Source organism: Typha angustifolia, chromosome 4 (genome assembly GCF_048772165.1).
Source record: "Typha angustifolia cultivar Huaian chromosome 4, ASM4877216v1, whole genome shotgun sequence".
Lineage (NCBI taxonomy): Eukaryota > Viridiplantae > Streptophyta > Magnoliopsida > Poales > Typhaceae > Typha > Typha angustifolia.
Window position 1 is genome coordinate 4,901,432 of NC_133242.1, and position 26,162 is coordinate 4,927,593.

Genomic DNA, 26,162 nt, shown 5'->3' on the forward strand with positions numbered 1-26,162 from the left:
GGAAAGAAAGAGAAGTTGCATGTTATCTTTGTGTCTTTTCTAGAGTGATTCCAATTCCATGCATTCACGATGGAGATCAAAAGTAGCTGAAACCAACTTTTTGAAAGAGTAATCAATTCGAACGAGTGCACATTTTTGGAATATATTGGGGATTGTAACATCTATTCTTGGATGAATTGGAAGCCACACAGACAGAGTGTGGAGAAAGAGACATTGGAATCCAACTGAGTTATATATACTGTGAGGTTGTTCTCTTCGCAAAACACGTTTTAGGCAAATCAGAAAGGTTATATGACACATTTATCATCACATTCGAGTGCTGCAGAGACTTGTCTCTGATCAGAAAACCCAAGATAGAAAAACTGAAGAAAAGGCAGCAATAGTTTTATCAGGCATAGGAAGGCATACATAATAAGCTTCTTCAATGCATTTGTATGTACAAGTCTAAAATCACATTGCGTTTAAGAACAATGAAAAAGAAAAAGAAAGACTACATCTCTCCAACCTCTAATAACTTGGATTGGACACCACTCCATAAATCACTGGATTCTTGATTGATAAAATTATAAAATACACAACGTTTGGGGCGAAAAAGACTGATTCCTAAAATATGACATTTGGATGGCCATGCTCTTGCAACCTCATGCTGCAGGACTGAATCTTGTATTGTGGCGTCGTTCAGGTAGACGCAGATAAAGTAAGACCAGCCATAAGATGGTAAGGAACCTTTAAGCACACCCTATGCAGCTCAGTTGTTCAGAAATGCTTTCAGAGAAAAGGGTGGAGGTGCATCCTGCCAAAACCAAAGTAAAAATATTACAAAAGCACTGTATGCATCTGTTATAGTCTTATTTTGATCCACCCAAATGAATTTAAACCATGCACAATGAATCAGTACCAAAGAAAGACAGAGATTCTTTTCATCTGGTAAGCGTACAACATGGTGCAACTTATCGCACTGACATGAACAGTTGGGATAAGGATTCATTGAAAGAGAAAAGATCAAATAGGCATCCTGCAAATATCAGAGTAACCAAAGTGATTGTTTACCTTGCCAAGCTCCTGCTGTAGTTGTCTAACCACAGTAGTTTGCTGAATCAGCCTTTCCATTGAAGAGTAAGGAGGAAGGTTAGCATGGGCTGACGTGAACAATGAGAGCAAAGTACAATTGGTCACAAGAACAGATTAAAAAAACAGTAGGATAAAACAAGTGTCATTGCAATCAGGAAAATAGAACACTACTGCTGGCAGATGCTAAGCATACCAAGGATAGCTCGATTCAGGCTATCTGCAACATTCTGTCGATACTCTGGGCTCAGTAAATGAAACATAGGTGATCTTTCAGGCTCTTCATAAGCTAGTAGAGCCATAAAGTCCTATGCCATTGCAAGATGAAGCACGCAGTGAAGTGGATTTCATTAAATCATGACAAAGATATATTCTTATATAAGATATATCGCACTTTGTCTCAAAATAAATTGCAGCCCTTCTCATTTTGCTTGTGATCATGCTAGCGATATCATAACAAAAGCACATTAGTGAGAAATATACCTCCAGCTTCTCAACATATTTTTGCACCTTTCCAAATGATGTCAGCCTTTTCTGGCCAAACTCCAGAGCTTCTGTGCTGTCATTCCAAGTAATAATCACATTAAGCCATAGTACAATATCTCATTGCATATTTTAATATCTAAAAATTGCTCACCATTTCCTAGAGCGAACCAGATCAATGAAGTGCAGGCTTAAAAGGTCAAAATGCAAGTCCATATTAGCCTCCAGTAAGTTAGGCGCTAACTGTTCTGTGAGCTCTATGGCCTCAAGAGCATTCCCTTCCAAGGCAAAATGGGAAATTGCTGAAAGAAAATCGAGTACAAAATTTGTAAATAGTGTTTTTCAAGGTACTGTAACCAGTGAATACTACTACAATCCCTGGTCCAAAGTATAAAGCACAGATACCTCCATATTAGACTGAGCCATAACAGATGATATCTACCATATACTTCATAGACTGCAGATCATCTACTTCTTCATGTATCAATATTCCTAAATGAAAACATAAATAAGGATATGGCTTGGAGACATCCAGGACACATCTTACATCCTAATGACCATACAAAGATCAAATAGAAGCAAAATTTCCATAGTTCATTTGGGATACAATGAAGAGGATTCGTTTAGTGATAGATGTTGCATTTAGATGTGTAAATTAAGCTCTACCCACATGAAGGAGGCCTAAATTTGGAGCTCATGCCATGGTGATAACTATTATGACCGATTGATGTCATTTCTCTTCTTGCAATATTTAGGTATTAATAACTTACTCATATGTATTGGATCTTTTATTTTTCACTACAATATTCTTTCAATGCATACACAATTTTTGTATAATCTTGACCGCTACTTCATAAGGCCCCAATCACTTATGGAATAAGGTCAATTCTAAAAGAAATATTCTAAGTTTTAATACCAGAATTAGAGAGCTAATACTAATATAGCTATTCTAATGTTAAGTTATATACTAGTATTAAGGAGTAGTAATTACATTTGATATGACATAAAGTTGATATAAAATAATAAAGAATAATTAATTTGTATTAAAAATTAGTGATGTTTTAATATTTGGATTAAAATAGTACTAATATTTAAATTTATCTGTAATTGTCATATTTATTATTAAAACTACATGGTTACAAATAGAAAATCTTCCCCGAATTACCAACAAAAGAAATTAATAGACAAAATCCCGCAACAGCACATTAATAAAAATCAAGTTCTCCTCGGTAAAATAGGTATTGATTTTAATTAATGATGCCAAAGTGGTACGTTTTAATGTAACATTCTATTTATATTAAATTAGTTAAATAAGGTCATGTGAGAAGGTATAGACTTTTTATCGCAGTGAGGAGAAATAATCATACAGTGCATATTATAATCCCGCAGTACGGGAAAATAACCCCTCACATATGCACTACGTAGTTATTCTTCCACATTGCAATAAAAAGTCTGCATCTTCTCACATAACCTTATTTCACAAATTTAATGTAACATGTTTTGTACTGTTGGACGGTTGCGATAGTCGATCTACTTCTGGAACAAAATGATTTTGGTAAGGAGTGCAAAAGATGGGAGGTTTCATGTATTTCGGTCATTGCAAGTTGTTGGTTGATCGGAAAAGATGACCTTCATTGCCTTCTTTTACTTACTTGGAGAGTAAGGAGAGTTGCTCTCTAGTAATAAAACTGTGTGCGAGGAGTGCTATAGAATTCATCTCAGATAAGAGGGGTGATGAACAAGGTTTTGAGTATCGGGATTGGGATCAGGATCGGGTATTGACTGTTCGAAAAAATGATACGTATCGACCACTCATATCGAATCAAACTATTTTTAATTATGTAAAATTCTAAATATTATTTAAAAATACAGAATTTAAAAAATTTAGAAAAAACGACAAGAAAAAAAAATACTCACATATGAAACATAAAAAGATAAAAAATGTATGTTACTCAAATTCAAAACTTTGATTAATATCACAGCACTTATTGCTACTTCATCGTAGGAAGAGAAAGAGAGAGGAATGAGACCTAAAAAAAGAAAACTCACCCAAGGCCGCCAAAGGTTGAGGTCGAGATTATCGGATCTTCATTAGAGAACATAGCCGGACTTCGAGATTACTGGAGATCTACCCAGTTGCCGATGGGAGAGGTGACAAAGAAGAGAAAAATAGAAAGAGAAAGAAAGGAGAGAGAGAGAGAGAGAGAGAGAGATATGAGAAAGAGAGGCAGGTGGGGGGGGAATATCAATTATTAATGTCCTCCGATTTGAATCCGACCCATTCCCACCAACCGAAATTGCCAATCTTGTCTAAAATGAATTGAGTATCAGCTAAAACCCCAGCTGAAACTAGCCAACCGGCTAGTTTCGGTCAGGATCGAGATCGACTAGAACCAAAACTGGGAACCATAGTGATAAGGAGAGATCTTGGCGATGGACTTGTTGAAGAAAAAAGTCATGCTCACTTATGGCAGCCGAGAGAGAGAGAGAGAATCTAATTATAGATGAAGTGATTGGTTATTGAGTGTTATCTTCTCAATGGGCATAGTAATTTTAGGTTATTATTAAGTTGATTTTTAAAAACAATATGGAATAAGAAAAGAGAAAATGATGAATTAGTATATCAAAAGAGGCTATATTGTTGTTTAGTTACTATACCAAAGGAGGCTTATTCTAGAAGAAAGTTATTCCTATTCGACAAGTGAATAGGAACTTAAGTTACAATTATGCCATACTTCAAGATTTCTTACTTATGTAACCATATTGTGTCTAATGACTCTAATCCACATCTCATATCTTTGTTGATATTTCATACCCTTAGTGATATGCTTTCTTTGATGGATTTACCGGGGAGACCAAAGCCAAGAGATAGATGTACAGTGATATAGATAAAAAGACAAAGAGGTACATTGATACGGTTTATGTATAGGATGAAAATATACAAAAAGGAGAGGAGGCACTTCTTATTGTTGTTTTCCTTGAAAAATCTAGATTAAGAGACATAAAAGAGAGTATCCTTATATTCATTAATACTTGGCAAATAAATGCCTAGTATCAACAAAGGGGAGTGACTTCTTTTTTTTTCTTTTTTCTTTTCAAATTGGAGTTGCAAGAAATAGCATGAGCCAAGAAGCTAATCCTAAACTATCAGAGTAAATCTTTGATTGGAACTTGGAGTTCCTAAATAATGCACAGAATAGCAGAAGCTACAAAGCAATTAGTGAACTCTCTTATGCATTTCTTATCTCCTTTCCTTTTAATAGGAAGCATCCAATTTCATTGTAGGAAGCAAGACAAGAATAAAAGAAATCTTTCTTCCAACAAGATTTGAATGGAGGAATTGGACTTGTCTACTGCTACAGTTAGAGTAGATTGGAAATAGCAAAATAAAGTCGTTATTATCATATTTCAACACTCTTCCACACAATCTGCCAACCTGGTATAAGGATTTTTATTTCATACATATCTATTGGAGAACCATACACTAAGTTCTATAATCAAGTGAAAAATAATTTGTCTGAACTATTCTCCAGAAAGAACAAGTAGATAAGATTTATGACAACATGATGCCTCGAAGGGAGTAGCAAATCTGATTTTGGGAGATAATGATTTTCCATTCTGAAGAATAATTTAGTAAGTAGTAACTCCCAAGGATAGCCCCTCCACAGGCTCAGAAATCGCAATCATGGGACAATACAATCTGTTGTGCCACAAGCACAGTAAGATATTTCAAGTCTCCTCCCTCTTTTGCTGCTCCTCTGCATCCACTGCCACCATGTGCTTACTCCATTGACTCTCTACCGCCTTGCTCTGCATTAGCCATATTGCAGCCACCAAGCACTGCAACTTTAAGACCTCTACAAACCCTAAAAGAAAAACCTATCCCACAATATATCCATAGCGGATTTCATTCTCGCTAGCATGCTATGTGGCAGCATAACAATCCATGATTAACTCAATCATATAAACTTGCCTTGAAGTCTTCACCAATCATCTTGCAAGCAACACCTAGATTGACAGTGATTTTCTGAAAATACCCTTTCCTCTCTCTCAGGAGGAGTGGCATATTTGAAAAATCAAGTTTGATTCTAACAAAGATTCTTCCTTGATACCTTTGCATTAGCCTAGTGTGTTACTGTTTCTAAGAATAAAGTCCAAGGTAGGGGCTTGCAACTAAGGTTTGTTCGGTTCAAGCATAACAGGAAGGTTTTTCTTGAATTAACCCTCCCTTATTTAGTAATAGGAGGGAAACACCACCTACTCTCTAAGAATGTGCATAACCCAGTCAATGCACATCAAGATAAGTTCTGCATATTGTTCCACTGTAGATGGGAGGTGTGATAAAATTATCACACCCTCATGTTGCTCCGTACCATAAATAAGTCTCTTATTCATGTTTAACAGCTATGCAAGAACCAAAGGGCACCTAAATATTTAAAAAGTACGGCGTAAACCGTGAAAGTGTAAATATGTAGAGTGTCAGATGTGATTTTCCCTATAGGTAAAAATAATGAACATGTCTGTTCTAGTGCAACTGATCAGCCAAATTGAAATAGGATTCTCATTGAGACTAATGATATTTGAGACTAGAAAAGTGATAAAGATATCATTTAGAAGAGCTTATATGCATAATTTCATATTTAAAGTTACTTGCCTGCAGTATAACCTGCAAATAGATTACTTACATTTGCGTTTGTCCATGTCCATGAGATAATCAACAGGTTGTTTCATCCCAGTAGAAGAAAGGAATGCCTCTGCTGTATCTTTGAAACAGTTATGCACAAGATATGATAGGATAACATTGCAGACATCATTGTCACTCACTGCCTGTCAATAGTGAAGAGACAAAATGAGCAAACAAGACTTGAGAAAATTATTTGATCTCAATGCAATTGTTGTTATGCTTCTTAATGCATTAGCATAAAGAATCTTTGAATGCTGCTTTGTTAGCTGATTAAAAAGGATCGTCATGCTTGCTTCTTGTGGAACACTCTTTACCAATTAATTACTAAAAGAATCAAACAAGGCAGCAGACATATGACAAGATTTTGGATCTAATTCTGGAATATAGTGCAGAAGGAATGAAGAGGAACTTTCACTTATGGATAAAAAGAAAGTGATAGATAGCTCTACAGAATTCTGATTAGTCTTTATCAATTAATTACTCCAAACAAGACAGCAAGAAATATGTCAAGATTTAGGATCTGACTCTGGAATATAGTGCAGAAGGAATTAGAGAAACCTTCATTACATTTCACAAGATTAATTTCTTTATGGATGATGAAGCAAATGATAACTCTACTGAAGCATGAAGCTCACAATATCATAGTTTTATATCCCATAAAAGTAAACATCATTATCAGATCTGCCAATCATGTGTACCATCAAGAATGACAAGAGTAAATTTAGAATTATTCCATCCTCATGATTGGCAATGCCAACAAGAAATCACCAAGATACTACATAATAACTAAGAATTGCCTCCATGCCAATGTCAGTCAAACACTTGAACCTCTGCAGCTCTGTTGCTACCACATGCCAAATTGCCAACCTTGTGCAGCTCTGTGCTAAACTAACACAGGTAAAGTGTCGCCCTATCCCGACTTCAACAGTTAGCACATACCTTGCCCATGGCTAACCAGCATGCCTTGTCCCAACGGCAAAATTGTTGACTCAGATTATGTTAAACCTTGCATATAACAAAGAAAATGGTGTGCTCTTCAAGTTTTACATATTATTCCTATATAATAGCTAGGTACTTGCCCTAATTTGGTGATTATTTTCCAGTAATACCACCAACACTAAAGTTAAAACTCTGGAAGATATCAATACTACCAAAACCAAGACAAAAAATTAAACTTTTGTACAAAGGAGTGAAACTCAAAAACTTCAGTTGGATTAGCATTCAAAGAGTAAATAGAAAGGAATGAACAATGACAGAACTTGTTACTACTAAGGAGTGAAGATGGGTTACGTATGGAAGAAAAGATGCAGCTCCTTCGCCTTACTTGCAACAATTTGTCAGGACAGAATTCTCATTTTTGTACGATCAGTAACTAAGGTACATTATTAAGTGGTCATAGAAATATATATGTACATTATGTATATATTTCTGGTTTTTCTTGCAATTTTCTAGTAATAACAAGATCTTGTTCAATCACATTATACCCATGAAAGAACTGGATTGTCAAGTCATCTCACAATAGAAGAAAACTTGCTATTTAGTAATGCTAAGTTGTTCACAATAGAATCTATTTCCTACCTACCTCGACAGCTTTCTGGTCTTCCCACTTATTACAGCTATATCTGAAGCAGAATACAACCTTTTAACTAGCTTAAGCAGTAAACACGTATGTCTCAAAATGCAATTCCTGTAAAGGGGCGGTACTTCTCGATACATCATAAACACATCTCACACATTAAAAGAGAGATATTTTAGACTTTAATCCTTTCAAAGTAGTTGGAAGAACTAAACAATTGGACATTTTAACGATCATCAACTAGAATCATCCAGCTTAATAAATAATTATAACTTTATAATGAACATACCAGATATATATTTTATTTTTACGGAAAGCAATGAACCAACCAATTCATTGCCAAAAAGAGATTGACAAAGGATTGAATCGTAGTCAGAGTGAAAGCCTCAACAAGGATGAAACCAAGATGGATAGAGTAATGATATTATCCTAGAAGATAATTCTTGTATTGTCAAGTGGAAAGAGACCAATTAAACGAAGTTTTCGACAAAACAAAATTTTAAAAAGAAATAACACAAACAAGTGATGGCAAAACTAGTAACCTAACATTAAAAGGCAATTTGATCCACCCTCAAAAGTGCAATTGAATCAACAATCCAAAATTTCAAAGAGATCCAAAACCCAAGAAACTCTCCTCTGCTTTCACTTACACAACGCCCACCAACCCCCCATCAGACGCAAGTCAAACAGAACATAAACGCCTAAAAAATGGAACCCTGAGATGAAAGTAGAACATGGGTGACCAATTTCTACGAGCTTCTCGTACAAACAAAGCGAAGAAAGTTTAAAAAATAATAATACAAGTGATTTCACCAGGTGTAGGGTTTAGGCACGGGAAGAGAGTGGGAAACCTACGATGTGCTCGTAAAGTCTGGGATCCAAGTCCATCATCGCCACCGCTAAGAGAGGGGAAGGTAAAAACGAGAAGGAGAGAGACAAACGAGGATAGTTCTCGGCTCCGACGAGGCGAATGCCGGAGATTTGTGGCCTGGAGGAGTGGTTCCGTTCTCCACGACAATTTTAGTAGAGGAAGCAACCAGTTGAGATCGGACTGGGTCCCATGAAGATCCGAACCCGACATGTTTAGGATCCGATTAGGTGTGGGATTCCCTCCTTAACACTAATTTTTTCTTTTCTTCTATTTTTAGAGAGAAACTAGGGATTAATTCCTAATTAAATTTCATTAGGATCTGTAAATTACTAAGGAATAATCAATAGCTGGGATAGGGCTGATCAAACGGCCCAATGCACCCGTGCTCGGCTCGAGCCCAAACTACCATAGACGGCATAGGGCAACCATTTACATGTCAGCCTCTGCCTGGGAGCTCGTCCGTCAGCCCGACCCAAAAGCCCGACTTGAGAGCCTGGCCATTAGCCTACACGAAAGCCCCCCTGTTTGGCTCGACCGTTAGCCTGCACCTAAATTGATCAAATAACCAATGTCATTAAGAATTGCTAAATTGAGTTGCATAAAAAAATTGAGACAACAGGACTGATGAATATTTTTCCATTTTATATTTATATTATAAAACCACACTAATTTAATGTTACCTTATTTTTTGACCGAAGAGAAAGAGAGAGTCATTTTGTAAAAGAAAATAATACTTTTTCATAGAAAATACTAGATTTTACTATATTAACACATCCTGAACTATAGGGTAATATCACAGTCACCTCGTGAAGTTTAAATGCTACAATCAGACCCCCTAAACTAATCGGGCATTAAAATGTTGTCTTTTCATAATACCAGTGTCTCATTTTTAACTAAAAATAGTCACATGTGATTCATATATAAAATTTGTAACAAATATGCCAATAGAATATAAAATTAGGATAAATATATCCTTCTTCTTCTACCTTTTCTTCTTTTTCCTTCATTCCTTCATTTCTTCTTCTTCTCCTCCTCCCTAATCGAAAACTTTCATCTTTGGTTAGCTCCAACCCAACCTAAACCCAAACCCTTCTTTTTTCTCAACCCCAACCCAAACCTAAAACTTAAATACTTCTTTTTCCTCAACCCCAACCCTAACATAAATTCAAACTCTTCTTCTTTCTCAACCCCAGTCTAACCTAAACACCAACTCTTCTTCTTCATCAACCCCAACCCTTACCTAGATGCATACCATTGCCAAACAAAAATCCTATTGCTAGGCGACGCTACCACTAAAACGTACTGCTACACCACAATCGCCGACACCATCATCGCAAAATCCGATGATGCTAAGAGATCTCCAATTGGCCCCAACTCCAAGCACTCGGCCCACTTTACCATCCTGATCATGAGTGTAGAGCCAACGACCCCCCTACGACCTCCCCACTATGTAGAGGTCGTGAATGCACTCCATGGTTTGGATCATTGCCACCATCTCCTCATTGTTTCTCATCGCCTTCCTGATATAATCATCGGCCTATTGTCGACATTACGCCCTAAACTCGCTAACGTACTTATCGTCAAGCAGCCACTTGTGGGTGTTGTTGGTGATGATGGTGATGGCACGAAAGTCTTTGGTGACGGTGTTAAGGAAATGAACCTTCTTTGGCTATGTATAATCAAATGAGAGCCACCAATTTATGGGAAGCTAAATTGAAAGCAATCAATATAATGGAATAATGTTAACCCAAGTAAATAATAACATCGAGAATTTTACATGGAAAATCTAAATTGGAAAAAACCACGGGGCTTTGCCCTAGCGAATTTCTTCACTATGTGTAGGGAGATACAAATCTTCTCTAGATAACACTAAAGGCAAGCATACATGATTCTCAAAAGAGAAAATTATTCTTTGTACTATAATCTCATCATTTAATGGAACGCAAAAAAAAAAAAAAAAAAAGAATGAGTGGAAAGATTCACCAACCAATAGTAAAAACAAGAGGTGAATGAACCTTTAGAGAGAACAAAAGATGACCTGAAAAAGAATATAAATATCGGCATCAAAATTCCCGTGGAAGGTAGCAAGATCACCTCTAATAGCACTTCTTCTACCCATTTGACAACCCTTCTTTCTCTATTTCCCCTTTCTACCCATGTATTATCTCATTTTTTCTTTTCACATGCCCTAACCCTCTCATCTACTATATCACAAGAGATTTGAAATATGAGCATATTTACAAGCCTAACTTAATAGGAGAGCCAAACATAACAGCCGCCAGCTGCTACAGAGGTAGGGGAAGGGCAATCGAGGTCCGGGAGGTAGAAGTGGACAACGATGAGGGAGACGCCTAAGTGCTCGACCATGCGTTATGTGTAGGTGAGGGCCTTGTGACCGTCGGGTCTGCTGAAGAAGAGGAGGGTAGTGTGGAGGGCCGCCATAGCGGCACTGGATCCCTAAGCCCTAAGGCCGCGGTCGATGAGGATAGTGATAGAGCAAGGCGGCTACAAGGATGAGTCGGTTGAAGGTGTAGATGGTAGGTTGGTGGGCTCCATGCCACCGTCAACAAATCTAGTGCTTATAGAAAGGGAGTAGGATGACGATGGCGAGCATTTCAGTGGCGATGGCATAGACATCCTTGTGCATGTTGGGGTAGGGGGAGACAGTGTTGACATGCTGCTTATAGTTCTCGAAGGCAGAGAAGATGTGTTCGGTCCAAGGCGGTGGTAGGGGCGGCGTGGGTGGCCTTGGTGGAGTTATTGATGCCAAGGATGTTAGAGGTGTAGCCAGTGAGCTCGACTAGGTGGAGGGCATAGACGAAGATTGGGGAGCGCTTAGTGGGCTTAGAGAGGTCGACGAGGGTGATGAGAGAAGGGACGTTGCGAGCGTTGTGAATATAGACGAGCATGCAGAGTATGGCGTTTGGCCACATACGCTGCATGTTGCAACGCTTGTAGCCATCAAATGCCTTGCCAAGCGGTAGATGATGACCACCATCGAGATCACCAGCGTCGTCATCCCCACTAACACGAGCACTATGATGGCAAATGGTAATAATAATGCCACGAGGATAGGGAGAAAAAAGAAATCTATCATTTTCCATTAGTACTATATACTCTTAAATCTACCATTTTCCATTAGTACTATCCACTCTTACACCACTGCTAGTTAGGGGGTCTGACTGTAATGTTTTACATGACAAGGGGTTATTTGATATCAATCTATAGTTTCGGGAGTGCTAATGTAATTAAATCTATATAGTATCTCTTTGAACTCAATAAATTAAATATTCTTTATTTTTCTCTTACTAGTATTCTATCTAAATAAACTTGATATTTTTCTTACTAGCATTCTATTCAGTTAGAGGTATCAGAGTTTTGCTCGCCACTATCTATTCAGTTCATCATGGGTGGCTCAAGGTGGCAAATCGGATAGAATTCCTTAGAGAAACTATGATGCAATTTTTATGATAGATGTGTCTTGCAAGGCATCTTAGACCACCCAATTGCATAGATATTTCTGATCATTTTATCTTTTTTCATTAATAATGTCTTAGGGGGTAGCGTTGTCAAAATAATTAAGCTGGCTCATGCTTGGCTTGAAAATGAATTAAGCTGGCTCAAGCTCAGCTTAAAAATGAATTGAGTCGGGGCTTGATCTTCATAATAGGTTTCAAAATAATCGATAAAGCTCAAAATAATATATATATATATATAAAGTACTATTTTATATACTATATTATAATTATGCTATATTAATATACTAAAGTGGATTATTATGTACTTTGATTATATAGAGTAGTTCTAAAATTTGATTCAAGCCTAAATGAAGCTTGATCCGGCTCAACATTTAGCTTGAATTAATTAAAACTTAAAATTACTTATTAATCGGCTCGTCTAAGCTCGATTTGCTTAAGCACAAAATTAATTCAAATTGTAATGATTTCAATTTAATTTTGATCATAAATATAAGCTTGAAATTAATTTCAATTTAAACTTGATTAAACCTGGGCTCAATTACACACCTGCCGAGGGGTGAGAGGTGTCCAATAATTTATTAAAGACTATATGTACTAAAATGTTCCAGAAATGTATATAAAAATGAGGGTTACTTTAAAAGATCTAAGTGAAATTATTAAATTTTTTTTCTTATTTTTAGAGAGAAATGAAAATTTAACAGCCTTGCCGCATAAGTTTCAAAGAACATTCATAATCTATTAATGTTAAGAGTTAAAAATACCAAAATAATCTCAAAAAATTACAAAAACATCACTCGGCGTAGAGACTTCACTGAAAGCATCAGCATAAATTCAATCTTCTATATACAATGTCGGAAGGGAAACTAAATTGCTTTTTGAAATGCATGAAATATTGACAGAAATAAAAAAAAAAATTCACTTTTGTTAGTAAGAGTTAAAAATCAAATTTAATTTTGACAAGAATCATCAGGCTTATTTTTAATTCGAGGTCTGACAGTTAATCCAGTTACCTCATCTTTTGCATACAAAGATAAGTAGTTAACTGTTTTCAGCACTTCCTGGAGTCATCAAAGTCCACCTGCGTCTTACCTGTAAAACTTCACAATTTTGGAAACAAAAAAGATAATTTGGCTAATATAAACCTTCTGTAGGAAGAACAAAAGAAGAAAAAGATAGAAAGTTATGCAGATAAACTTGCAAAGCATCTAACGTTGAATCATGCCGTGTAGTTCTAAGTATGAGAATGATTAGAAAGATGCTATAATTTGAAAGGCATCCAAGTTCTGAGACAATGAGAGTCATATCTCAGATTGCCACTAGCTTTATTTGATCAACACTTAAACTAGTATTACATTAAAATACAAATAATTTAATCATAGAAATGATACATCAATCAGTTCTATCATATATGCTGTTACAGAATTCTGATATTCATCAATGATGACTGAAAATTTCAAACATCTATAAGTATATGGAACAGTTCCACACAAGTTTGGAGGAAAATATTTAGCTACACTATCACATTCATGTTGGCAGAAAGGTACAGCATGTCCTTGAAAAGGGAATTCTGCAAGAGAACACAAGATTATAGTAAGTTTGAATAAACATAGAATGACAGGAAATTGAGAATGCCATCATACCCTAATGCCACCAATACCATATTTTATGGCCCTCAAATGTCGAAGAAATTATTCCAAGATCCAACTTTAAAAAATGGATCTTTCCTCTTGATTCCTTCTATATTAGTAGAATTTGCTTTGCTCTGCAAGTCAGGATAAATAATAAACACCACGAATGGAGGATGCACAGATTATCAGATAGTGCAACAGATTGATACAAGAAACTATGCTAACATGTAAAATAACTCAGTAAGAACCAAGATTGACGATTAAATTGGTGCTACTGGAGATGAAATAATTTGACATCTAACAAGGCATCTGGCGTATGATCTAAGAACAGAGCTGCAGAGAAGGTTAAAATTAAGTAGCCTAAGCCAGATCTACACTAAGCATGGCGCACAAGAGGAAAAAAAAATCTGCATATTTTGACAAACTGTAATAATAGACGAGCAAGCTCAACAAAAATAGCTTAACTGTTCACTAATCAAAGTGAAGGTAGCATACCCTATAGCATTGTTTCCTATCGCTATCACAGATAGGATAATCTTGTGGGCAGCAATAACGATGGTCCTTGCAGCAAACTGCATTATCCAGGCCACAACAACTCCATGAAAGACAAAATCCTAACACCCGCCAAGTGCAGCAGCAGGTATATCCTTCTGCGCAGTAGGTAAGAACGCTGCATTTAGTTGGACCTGGGCCAGGTGAAGGAGGAGGGTTGGGGCTAGTTTTTGTAGGGTAGGATGGTAACATGTTTATACCACAGACCCCTGCTGAGCTACCACTGTTACGGAGCATATGCATATACCCATCCATCCCCCAGCTTGTTCCCCAAGAGTTCTTCAATATCCAGTAATCAACTCCATTTTCTGAACCATATCCAACAATTAATACAGCATGATCCAAAGATGTTGAACATGGGCCAGTGAAGATACCCTGCCAGGAATGAAAGGACGTTTATGAGCCAGGAAAAAGGAGCTTCAGAATAGTTCTATCAGAAAAAGATACATATCCTTGAAAAGAGCAAACCTTTGAGTACAACTGGAATGAACTCTCACTACCACATATTCCTACACTAACAGGTTGCTTTGCCACAGCCTGAAGTAATAAATCTTCATTGTTTGCGGGCACATCAGTATAACCATCAATTGTCACAACCCGACGATTTACCTGTGATAGGCAGGCACGATCAGTCTTCAGTATATATTAGGATGCTAAAGATAAGGCAACCGTTGATAATAGAATGGGTAAGAAAGTGACTTATTCTAATCAAAAGATGAAAGGCATGAGGGAATCTTTCTGCTGGCATGCATAATGCTACCTTGTTCTTAAGGCATGTCCTTTCCCCAGTTTTATATGGGTAGTCATCTTCTGAGTCAATTCCATGATTTTGTATCACCCACTTATAGGCATAATCCATAAGTCCACCGCTACAACCACTGTTGTAAGTTCGGTCGCAATCAACTAACTCCTGTTCGGAAAGGCTTACAAGAGATCCACTCACAATCTTATTTATACCTTCTATAGCACCAGTAGCTGAGAAGCTCCAACAAGCACCTGAACAAGTAACCAAGCAGCAGCAAATATTTAAAGAGGAAGTAATGTAACTGACAAACAGAATGAAGCGACGGAAATTGGAAATAGAAAGAATTATAAGATTACAAAGTAGGAGAGGCAGTTACAGGGGATATCAAAATAAAGGGAAAAAAGCATATAACTAATTTTCTAATTTAGAAGAATCGCTTTCACAACTAGGCTATGGAATTGCACTTCATTTATATCTCTAGATTTGCATAAAGAAATTTAACATAATATCCTCCATAGGAGTTATCGTCTCTCTCCATCATGTACATTCATTCCATATTGAGGCAAACTTTCCAGGTAATAATAGGGTCAAAGCGCATAGGTTAATAGTATGAAAATGTCTATCCACAAATTAGCCATATAATTTTCAAGGCAACAGTCCCTTTTGCTTGAATTTCGTTAGCCTTGAAATTTTTTTTTTGTAAAGTACTAGATGGTTTAACTAGTTGTTGACAACCACTAATATAAGATCAGAAACAGATCTCACATAATTTTAAAGCACCATAGCACTTGAGTATGAGATAATTCAGTTGAACGCTTGAGAGTATGCAAAGTGCTTACATATACCTTCGTAAGTTGTCACTGGTCTGACTCTAGGTTCTTTTGGCTTTGAATGCAAAGAGAAGCCCCTATATTGTTATAATCTTTTCCATCATATTGACTCTATGTCTAGAAGAACTTCCATAAATTTTCTCCACATTTTAGCCAGTCTTAACTATAATCACCCAACAACCGCCTATATAGGCTTAGAGCAGTCCCACTCTAGTTAATTTTATTTCACCAGAAAAGAGTTACCAATTTTTACAAGTTTGACATAAAGGAGATAGTTGATCATAATAGTATGACTGCACCTAACAGATCCTTCCAAACCTAGCCTTCAGTCATACCAAGAGTCATAAATGGGAAAAGGGATAGTGGATGATGATGTTGAGATATCTCATCAAGTTCTCCATAAAATCAGTTCAGATTTCATAATCCTAAGATCCAAATTAAATATATCAAGCTATTTGCTTTACAGTAGCCTTTTGTCTCCCTATTCCCATTAAAGTATTTCTTGTAAAGATCTCCACAATAGGGTGTAGAAACTGCCAGTCATAACGATGTAAACTGGGGATTTCTCAATGTGCCAGGTTAAGTTACCAGTAGTATAAAACTATAAATAAAATGTAAACCTATTTTGCTGCTGTTGTATTTTATTTTAGGAGTTTGTATTTAACTGCCACTAAAAACTTCAAAATAATCGCAATGGCCACGACATTCTTCAAAATTTTGTGATTGCCACCGAAATCATTTTAAGTATTGAACTCTTTCAAAAATATCATTCCGTCAATTAAATCTAATTAACCATTGTTAAAACTGAATTTAGATTAATATAAAACAATTTTGCTTGTATAAATTACTTAAAATAGTTTTAATTTTCTAAGCTATGTAATGTTACTCAATATCATAGCACAAGAAAATAAAGTCTTATTATCTGTAAGAAAGAGAATCAGTTATAAATAATTTATGATTTAAACTTCAAGAAAAGAAAAAGGTATTTTAGTCATTAATATGAATTTGTTAACTTTAACAACCATCCGTTTGGAATATTCCTTGAATATTCTGCAAAAAACTAAGTAGGCTGTTTGAATACTAGAAAGTGAGCGAAGAAAATATCCACTTTCAAAGAATTCTCTATTTTTTATGTTTAGTTGCAAAAATGAATTAAAGGAGTTACTTCTTTACCTACCAAAAATAGTTTTACTTTATCTTTTGACTTCCTTTAATCACTTTCCTGAAGTGAAGCACTTCATTTAACTTCATTTTCTAGCCAACAAACACAATTATGTAAAAAAAACCCTTTATCTTAATATCAGTGAATCGGCTGATCGTTTCCATCTGAGTGAGCATAGCAAGTCGCCTAACCATGTAATCTCTAAATACTTCTCTTAATATTAACTGTATTGTTCTAGGATAGGATCATTAGAACTAATATAGAGAGAACTTCGACAACAACTACTCATACAGGTGGATTTAGAACACCACACGAATTACAGTTTGAAAGGCTAACCTATATGGGAATCTCCAGGTATATGCTTATTTGGGTCTCATTTATTTCAATTTGAATTCTCCAAGACCACACCTATGATTCATTTCAAAGCAAGCCAACAACAATCCTATCCGAATGGCAACACTTTTAATGAAAACCAACTTAAAAAAAGATAACTTTCACCCCAAAAAAGTAAACAACATACCGCAGCTCCCCTGATCCTTAACTTTGGTCACTGCCCCTTTCTTCCTCCAATCCACCGACTCCGGCACCTCGCCATTGAACCCCGAAAACACCATTCGATCCCCCGACGGCGCCGCGATCCCCGGCGCGAGCCCCAGCCGAGTCGCGCGGAACTCGTGGTGGGTGAGATCGGCGAAGGCATTGAGGGAGAGAGTGTAGGATGAATTGACGGCCGCGTTGTGCTCGGCGACGAAGGCGGCGTTGTCCTCGAATGCCCGGAAGCGCGCGACCTTCTCCTCCTCGGAGGCGTATCTCTTTCCGTGCTCCCTGCACCATGACTCGAAGAGGTCGGAGTAGGAGGAGGAGAGAGGAGTGAGAGAGAGGACGAGGAAGAGGAGAGAGAAGGGTTTAGGGAACAGGGGCATTTTGGGATGGAGGAGGTGGGTGTGATTTGGGTGTAAAGGGAGCTGGAGAAAGAAAGGGAATATGATTTAAGGAGATATTATTGGGGATTGGAAGACCAAGAGAGGATTTTTCTCGTAGCTGGGGTAGTGGGGTACTTGGCAGTCTTCAGTTGGCTGCTAACAGGTCCAGTAGATTCCTACAATTGAATTGGCTGCTAACAGGTGCAGCAGATTCCTATGATCTAGGATATAGCTGATCCGCTACAAGTAGTTAGGCGTTTACTCTCGCCAACCACTGCTTATTGCGCACGTGATAATTCATTAAAAAAATATATATATATAGGACTAACTAACTCACATAGTGAGTTCAACTCTAACCCTAAATAATATTGTAAAGAAATTATTTGGTGGTTGGTGGTTTGGTGGCTTAGCAAGATTCAATTGATGGCTTGACAGCGCGGTTAGTTTGAAAGAACAACTTGACAACGCAACGGTTTGAAGCAAGTCTCGATGGCGTTTAGTTCGAAGCAATTGTTCGGCGACGCATATAGCTTGAAGCCTAGACTAGATAATTAAAAGCTCAGTGAGGTCTAAATTATCTCTGTATCTAGAGAGGGTTAACCTTTTGTCCAATTTATATCTAGTCTTCGGACTCATAGATGATAAAAAAAAAAATATTGCGCACGCGGTGGATGATAGGTAGAGTGATTGTCCCAGTTGGTTGCAATGCACTGTTTTATTTACGAATAATTTTATTTAGACCCTCTTACTATCCTTTATTTTTACACACAAAATCTTTAATCTCCCGAAGTCGCTGACCGAAAAGGTGAGAAAACATAAATCCCCTTCTATATTAACATTTCTCTTTCATTTTTGCCCCTCAAATAATTACAAATCTATTCACATCCTCACAGGTGATTCATATAGATGAAAACATAATGAAAAGCTAATTGAAGAGGGATTTATTCGAGATTTTTTTTCCATAATTTGTGTGTACCAAAAGAATTCGGGGTGTATATAAAAATGTGCAATAGTTTATTTAGGATCTAAATAAAATTATATATTTGATTTGATATTTAGCAATATAGAAAATTATAGACAGTATCCTATCTTGAACATATTATAAAAATATATTTTCCTTAAATTATTCTCTTATTGGATCAATTCGTAAGTGCTATTCTACCTGATAGAAATTTTATGGACATAAAACACTTAGAAATATATGGTATAAATTATAATTAGATACCATTAAGATATGATTTGTGAAAGAGTGTATGTCTGAAGAGAATCAAAGAACCCAATCAAAATTAAGTCACACCTTTGACAGTGTAGTATGCACTCGGCATAGATAACACATATAATTCTCCTATGAAATTTGGGTTGGGTGTTGCTTATTCTAAATCACTCAATCCAAACCAACATGGATCCCATTGCCTATAAAGATAACTATTGTCTAAGGACTTTATCTAACTTATAAAACTCAAGGACAATCAAAGGAATATATTTAAAGAGTTAGATGTTTCCTAAGGGAGCATATTTTCTACTAGATTTGAGGAGAGCTATCTCAGTTGTCCAAATACTTATTAGTTTCAAATGTAATGAACTTAGAGTTGCTGAACCACAGCATTATCTGTTGGAAAGAAATATTGAAATCAGATTTGGTTCCAACTTGTTGGAAAGAAATATTGAAAATATATTTGGTTCCAACTTAAGAAGGGGGAGTGTTGGAAAGAAATATCAAAATCAGGAAAGAAGTTTCAGAATCAGATTTTATTACTATTATTGTTGATTTGGTTAATCTGTTTGTTATTTACTTTCCTTGTATATAGCAATACTATCCTAATGTGTTGGATAGACAAGCTTAATTATAGGAGAGATTGTTGTAATCTCCTCCTATTTATGTACTTGATTCATGTTAGTGAGATACACAATTCCCTTATTCTAATCCTTTTACATGGTATCAGAGCTAGAACCCTAGCAACCAAGTTCTATTGCAGTCATATTCTATTCCATCGAAACCTTCATTACCCTCAATGGCTGAAGATAATCATTCTTCTTCTCATGGTGTTGTTCTACCAAATCCATCAAAGGTAGGAAAAGAAAAATCCCCTACAGATCTCTCCAATCCTTACTTCATCCATCCTTCCGATCATTCTAGATTGGTTCTCGTTTCTAAGCCTCTCAATGGAGATAACTACTCCAGTTGGAAAAGATCCATGATTCGAGCCTTGAATACAAGAAATAAGCTCGGATTCATCAATGGGTCTATCTTAGCTCCTTCAGAAGCAGATGATCCTGAAGGTCATGCCATTTGGTCAAGATGTAATGACATTATCCATTCTTGGATAGTCAACACCTGTGATCCAGAAATTGCTGACAGTGTGAATTTTTATTCCACTGCCAGAGAAGTTTGGGAGGACCTCGATACCCGATTCTCTCAGGGCAATCTAGCCCGCATATTTGAGATCCAACGGGACATCGTCCTTCACAAGCAAGAAACCACCTCTGTCTCCACCTATTACACTCGATTGAAAACCCTATGGGACGAGCTAGGGATGCATTGTGAAACACCACAATCGGAGCAACAAAAGGTAATGCAATTTCTAATGGGTTTGAATGAATCTTACAGTGCAGTCCGCGGTCAAATCCTCTTGATGAAACTTTCCCCCTCAGTTCGCGAAGCATACTCCTTCATTGCTCAAGAGAAGAAACAACGCCATCTAGGAGTTGCTTCCGCCTCCACTGAGCCGACCTCGGTTGCTGCCATGGCTGTCCGCAAGCTTTATCCACCATCACCGGGGAAGAACGAGAGGAGCGATCGTCCTGATTCTAATCACAGACGTAATGAACCCCACTGCACCTATTGTGATGCCGATGGATATTGGGTCCAAAAGTGTTACAAATTACATGGCTACCCCCCTGGCCATCCAAAGGCTAAGTCCAATCCGGGCTCAGGTTCTGCTCGGCCCAATTACTCTGCAGTCAACCAGGCGAGCTGTGAAGAAGGTGGACCCAACACCACATTCACAGAGGCCCAATTAAAACAGATTATGGAACTTCTCAATAATCAAGCAGAAGGTACCCTTAATCCTAAGGCAAATGCGGTCACAAAACCAGGTTTGTCTCAATTAGCTCGTCGAAATTGGATTATCGATAGTGGTGCAACAAATCATATCACCTCATCATCAAAAATACTGCATAAAGACAAAGGTTGCTCGTTATCACCCGTATTATTACCTAGTGGAGAGAAGGCCAAAACTATTGCTAAAGGATCTATGCCTTTGAATTCTGTCTATAAATTGCATGATGTGTTATCTGTTCCTACATTCAAAGTTGATTTGTTGTCAGTAGGGCGATTGACAAAAGGTTTAAATTGTTCAGTGACATTTTTCCCTTATTGGTGCATTTTGCAGGATCTGGATACGAGGAAGATGATTGGTTTGGGTGAAATGCGTGACGGACTCTATTATCTGGTGGCATTAGGAGCAAGAAAGTCTACCACTAAACAAGCCACGTACTCAAACCAACCAACATGCAATCTCACTATCTCACCTACCGACCTTTGGCACAACCGCTTAGGGCATGTATCATCTTCCCGTTTGAATTTTATTGCCCAAAATTTCTTAAATTTTTCTGCTAATTCCAATAAATCTTGCTCTATTTGTCCACTTGCCAAACAAAGTCGTTTACCTTTTAATGTCAGTAATACTTCCTCTATTAAACCATTTGATGTTATTCATTGTGATATTTGGGGTCGCTATCGATATCCTTCCTTTTCTGGTTCTCATTATTTTCTCACCATTGTCGACGGTTTTTCACGTTTTACTTGGATATTTTTGATGCGACATAAAGATGAAACACAAGTGCTTTTAAAACGTTTTTTCAGTTATGTTTCTACTCAATTTGAAACTCGCATCAAAACTGTTCGAAGTGATAATGGTGGCAAATTTATCTCTCTTCGTTCTTTTTTTCAAGATAACGGTGTTATTTTTCAACATTCTTGCGTATACACACCTCAACAAAATGGGGTTGTGGAACGCAAACACCGTCACATTCTTCAAGTAGCAAGAGCATTAAAATTTCAAGCTAATCTTCCTTCCCAATTTTGGGGAGAATGTGCTCTTACTGCTGTTCATATCATTAATCGGCTACCTTCCCCAATTTTAGCCGACAAGACACCATTTGAGCTTCTTTACTCAAAACCTCCTACTTTTTCCCATCTACGAGTTTTTGGTTGCTTGGCTTATGCCACAAACATTCATACCTCTCATAAATTTGACTGCCGAGCTACACCTTCCATTTTCATTGGATACCCGATAGGTCAAAAAGGTTACAAACTTTTTGATTTATTAACACAAAAAATTTTCACAAGTAGAGATGTCCATTTTAAAGAAGATATTTTTCCTTATTCTCCAAATAATACCTATTCTCTACCCTTTCCTTTGATCCAAACGACAAGCCCATCAAAGGGAGATGATACAAGTCCCATAAGCCCATATGATCATTCTTTTGAACCCAACTCAACCACATTACCATCATTTGAACCTAACCCAACCACCTCACCACCCTCCATCGCAACTCTACCACCACCATCACACATACAACCACCTGAAATTCGTTCACACATGAACCTTCTCCCCTCTACTTCCTCCCCGCCACCACCACCTTGCCATACTACCACTATTCCCTCTACCGGAACACCCGATCCACCACCACCAACCAATATTCCTCTCCGTCGCTCCACTCGACAATCTAATCCACCTGTGAGGTTCAACGATTACCTCTGCTCTACCGTCACGCATCCTCCCTCTGATCCAGTCACCTCCTCCTCTCCAGATTCGCGCAAAGGGACAAGGTACCCACTGATCAATTACCTTTCTTATCATCGCTATACACCTGCACACAAATCGTTTATTGCTTCTATCAGTCAAGAGCGAGAGCCGACCTCTTACAATGAAGCTATCACCAACCCTCAATGGCGTGATGCAATGAAGCTTGAGTTAGATGCTCTTGCTGCCAACGGCACATGGAGTCTGGCATCTCTTCCAGCTGGCAAGAAACCCATAGGATGTCGGTGGGTTTACAAGATCAAACGTCGCTCTGATGGCACAATAGAGCGACATAAGGCGCGCTTGGTTGCTCAAGGATTCACCCAAATGGAGGGCATCGACTACCATGAGACTTTCTCTCCCACAGCAAAAATTATTTCTGTTCGCTGTCTTCTTGCCTTAGCTGCTGCCAGAGGCTGGCCACTTCATCAGCTTGATGTCCACAATGCATTCCTCCACGGTGACCTGACTGAAGAAATTTACATGTCTCCACCACCAGGGCTTCGGAGACAGGGGGAGGAACATCTCGTCTGTCGTCTACACAAATCGCTCTATGGATTGAAGCAAGCCTCCCGCCAGTGGTTTTCAAAGTTTTCTTCTGTCATCACTTCCGCTGGCTTTATACAATCACGAGCTGACTACTCCCTCTTCACCGAAAAGAAAGGCAAGTCCTTTATCATTCTCCTAATTTATGTCGACGACATTTTGATCACTGGAAATGATCCAAACAGAATTGCTGCCATCAAGAAGCATTTGCATAAAAATTTCAATCTTAAAGACCTTGACGAGTTGAAATATTTTCTAGGAATAGAAATCTCTGCATCTAGAAATTGGATTTTTATGTCACAGAGAAAATATGCATTAGAAATAATCAAAGATGCAGGTCTATTAAATGCTGCTCCAGTGGACACTCCTATGGAAAGAGGCTTAAAACTGTCAGATAAAGATGAATTGCTTAAAGATCCAGGCAAATATAGAAGATTGGTGGGCCGCCTGATATATTTGACGGTTTCAAGACCTGATATCACTTATTCTGTTTATGTCTTGAGTAGATTCATGCATCAACCTAGAAGACATCATATGGAGGCAGCCTTACGCGTTGTTCGATATCTAAAGGGTGCCCCAGGTCAAGGTCTATTCTTTTCTTCAAAAAATGATTTAAAATTGCGGGCCTATTGTGATTCAGATTGGGGAGGTTGTCCTCTCACTAGACGGTCCACTACAGGGTATTATGTGTTCCTTGGGTCCTCACTAATTTCATGGAAATCAAAACGGCAGAAGACTGTATCATTATCTTCAGCCGAAGCGGAATACCGCGCAATGACAGGAGCTTGCTGTGAGTTAACATGGCTTCGGTGCCTATTAGGAGACTTAGGCCTTATTCACCATGGACCTGCTTCCTTATATTGTGACAACAAGGCCGCTCTCCATATAGCAGCAAACCCAGTCTTTCATGAACGCACAAGGCACATAGAAATGGACTGTCACTATATTCGAGACAAGATTCAAGATGGTTCAATAATTACTAAGCATATTGGCTCAGCAAATCAATTGGCAGATCTGTTAACTAAACCTTTGGGAAAGGAAATATTTATACCTATGGTACGCAAGTTGGGCGTGCAAGATATCCACTCTCCAACTTGAAGGGGAGTGTTGGAAAGAAATATTGAAATCAGATTTGGTTCCAACTTGTTGGAAAGAAATATTGAAAATATATTTGGTTCCAACTTAAGAAGGGGGAGTGTTGGAAAGAAATATCAAAATCAGGAAAGAAGTTTCAGAATCAGATTTTATTACTATTATTGTTGATTTGGTTAATCTGTTTGTTATTTACTTTCCTTGTATATAGCAATACTATCCTAATGTGTTGGATAGACAAGCTTAATTATAGGAGAGATTGTTGTAATCTCCTCCTATTTATGTACTTGATTCATGTTAGTGAGATACACAATTCCCTTATTCTAATCCTTTTACATTATCAACCTACAACAACACTTATTCTGAAGATCGATTCATACCTTGATGCGAACTGGACATAGGCTTTTTATTTCACAAGAGTAGTTTATCGCGTGGGACATGTCCAAGATGAGACCTAGACACTCATGTGCGCATTGGAGTGTCGAGAAAAGCTATAGTAAATCTTATTTCTATGTCTATGAGATAGATTAATCCGATTTGGACAAGTCTGTAGCTTTTTCCTCTTGATAGGGAGAGATTTTCATGTTAAAAGATTATGTTGTAGTCTTTGTCGTGTTTCTATTTTCTTACTTATTTTTGTCTTTTAACTTTTCAAGGCAATTTTACTTTTTTCTTCTATATCTGTCCAAATCTAATTGGACTAGGCTCATGATCAAGCTCGATTCAAAATTATTTTCGAGTATATTTTGGAGATCAAGTTTGTCTTGACTAATTTTTGAGTCAAGAATGATCAAGCTTTACCGAGTTGAGCTCAAGCTAGCTCTATTATTTTAACAGCCCATTATCTCATAATATTGGCAGTAACAATCTCATTTTTATAGTCATAAAATTTGATCCAAAATAAGTAAAAAATAAATAAACTTACAAATTACAGAATATAAAATTTTGTACAGTTGAGTATACTGTTAGACACTATTTTCCTAATATCAATTCGTCCTCCACTAATTACTTTTGGAATAGTAAATGTCAATCTCTTAGGATATAACAATTGTCTTACATACGAAAATAAACTATTATTCAAGTGCCTTGTTGAATCAAAACAATGCAGTACTCTTTCTCAAATGCAAAATTAAAAGACTAAAAAATGTTTCAACAAAACAATGCACTCTTTCTCAAATGCAAAATTAAAAGAATAAAAAATGTATGAATAGAATGAACCAATTTAATTAATTAACTAATGCAGATTGTATGACTATTTAAAAAAATTAAACAACCACGCTAATAGGATGCAAAAAAATTTGGTTGGATTGGAATGAAAGGATGCACCTCTTCATAGTAGGTTAACTTTATTTGAAGGGACATACTACTTCAGATCGATCTAGACTTGATTTGAATATGACCAAAATAGTATTAGACAAAAAGTAATTTTAGACTTGACCTACGAAGAGCTTGGTGACTCGCACGTGTATAATTTGATTTGCATAGATTCTTTTATCTAAAAAAACAGATACCTTTTTGGTCTAAATTTACTTCTCTTCATTTTTCGTTACTATCGTAGCCATTTAAAGCCAATTTTTATTCGTTTATTTTTACTTCTCTTCATAAATTTGAATAAATAAATATACGACATTAAAGTACTCTTTAAGCTATTTTAATTTTATCATTAATCCATCATTAATAATATGTGGACCCCACTTAAATCTAGAGCTCAAAGT

General features: G+C 37.1%; 2 protein-coding genes across 3 annotated transcripts; both read right to left on the reverse strand.

Moving 5' to 3' along the window:
* Positions 1-405: 405 nt before the first annotated feature.
* LOC140759546 (uncharacterized) lies at positions 406-8,824 on the reverse strand. Its single transcript, XM_073096136.1, has 7 exons — positions 8,667-8,824; positions 6,237-6,378; positions 1,706-1,853; positions 1,552-1,627; positions 1,265-1,376; positions 1,051-1,139; positions 406-793 (listed from the first exon to the last, which is right to left on the reverse strand). The coding sequence occupies exons 1-7, from the start codon at positions 8,700-8,702 to the stop codon at positions 749-751; spliced, it is 648 nt and encodes a 215-aa protein (XP_072952237.1). The 5' UTR covers positions 8,703-8,824; the 3' UTR covers positions 406-748.
* Positions 8,825-13,442: 4,618 nt separating this feature from the next.
* On the reverse strand, positions 13,443-18,053 carry LOC140759545 (low-temperature-induced cysteine proteinase). 2 transcript variants are annotated; one of them, XM_073096135.1, is made up of 6 exons: positions 17,599-18,053; positions 15,102-15,337; positions 14,810-14,950; positions 14,285-14,716; positions 13,819-13,923; positions 13,443-13,728 (listed from the first exon to the last, which is right to left on the reverse strand). In XM_073096135.1, the coding sequence occupies exons 1-5, from the start codon at positions 17,999-18,001 to the stop codon at positions 13,834-13,836; spliced, it is 1,302 nt and encodes a 433-aa protein (XP_072952236.1). In that variant the 5' UTR covers positions 18,002-18,053; the 3' UTR covers positions 13,443-13,728; positions 13,819-13,833. The 2 variants fall into 2 exon arrangements, with proteins under 2 accessions (XP_072952236.1, XP_072952235.1); XM_073096134.1 differs by having other exon boundaries at positions 13,802-13,923.
* Positions 18,054-26,162: the final 8,109 nt, after the last annotated feature.

Bases quoted from the DNA above. Each gene is read 5' to 3' on its own strand.
- LOC140759545 (XM_073096135.1), bottom strand. From the start codon at position 18,001: ATGCCCCTGTTCCCTAAACCCTTCTCTCTCCTCTTCCTCGTCCTCTCT. The intron at 15,338-17,598 runs GTATGTTGTTTA...TTACTTGTTCAG, and splicing joins TAAGGATCAGGGGAGCTGCG to GTGCTTGTTGGAGCTTCTCA. The intron at 14,717-14,809 runs GTTTGCTCTTTT...CATTCCTGGCAG, and splicing joins CATTCCAGTTGTACTCAAAG to GGTATCTTCACTGGCCCATG.
- LOC140759546 (XM_073096136.1), bottom strand. From the start codon at position 8,702: ATGATGGACTTGGATCCCAGACTTTACGAGCACATC. The intron at 1,854-6,236 runs GTAAGTAATCTA...ATTTTCTTTCAG, and splicing joins GGACATGGACAAACGCAAAT to CAATTTCCCATTTTGCCTTG. The intron at 1,628-1,705 runs GTGAGCAATTTT...TTGGAATGACAG, and splicing joins CTGGTTCGCTCTAGGAAATG to CACAGAAGCTCTGGAGTTTG.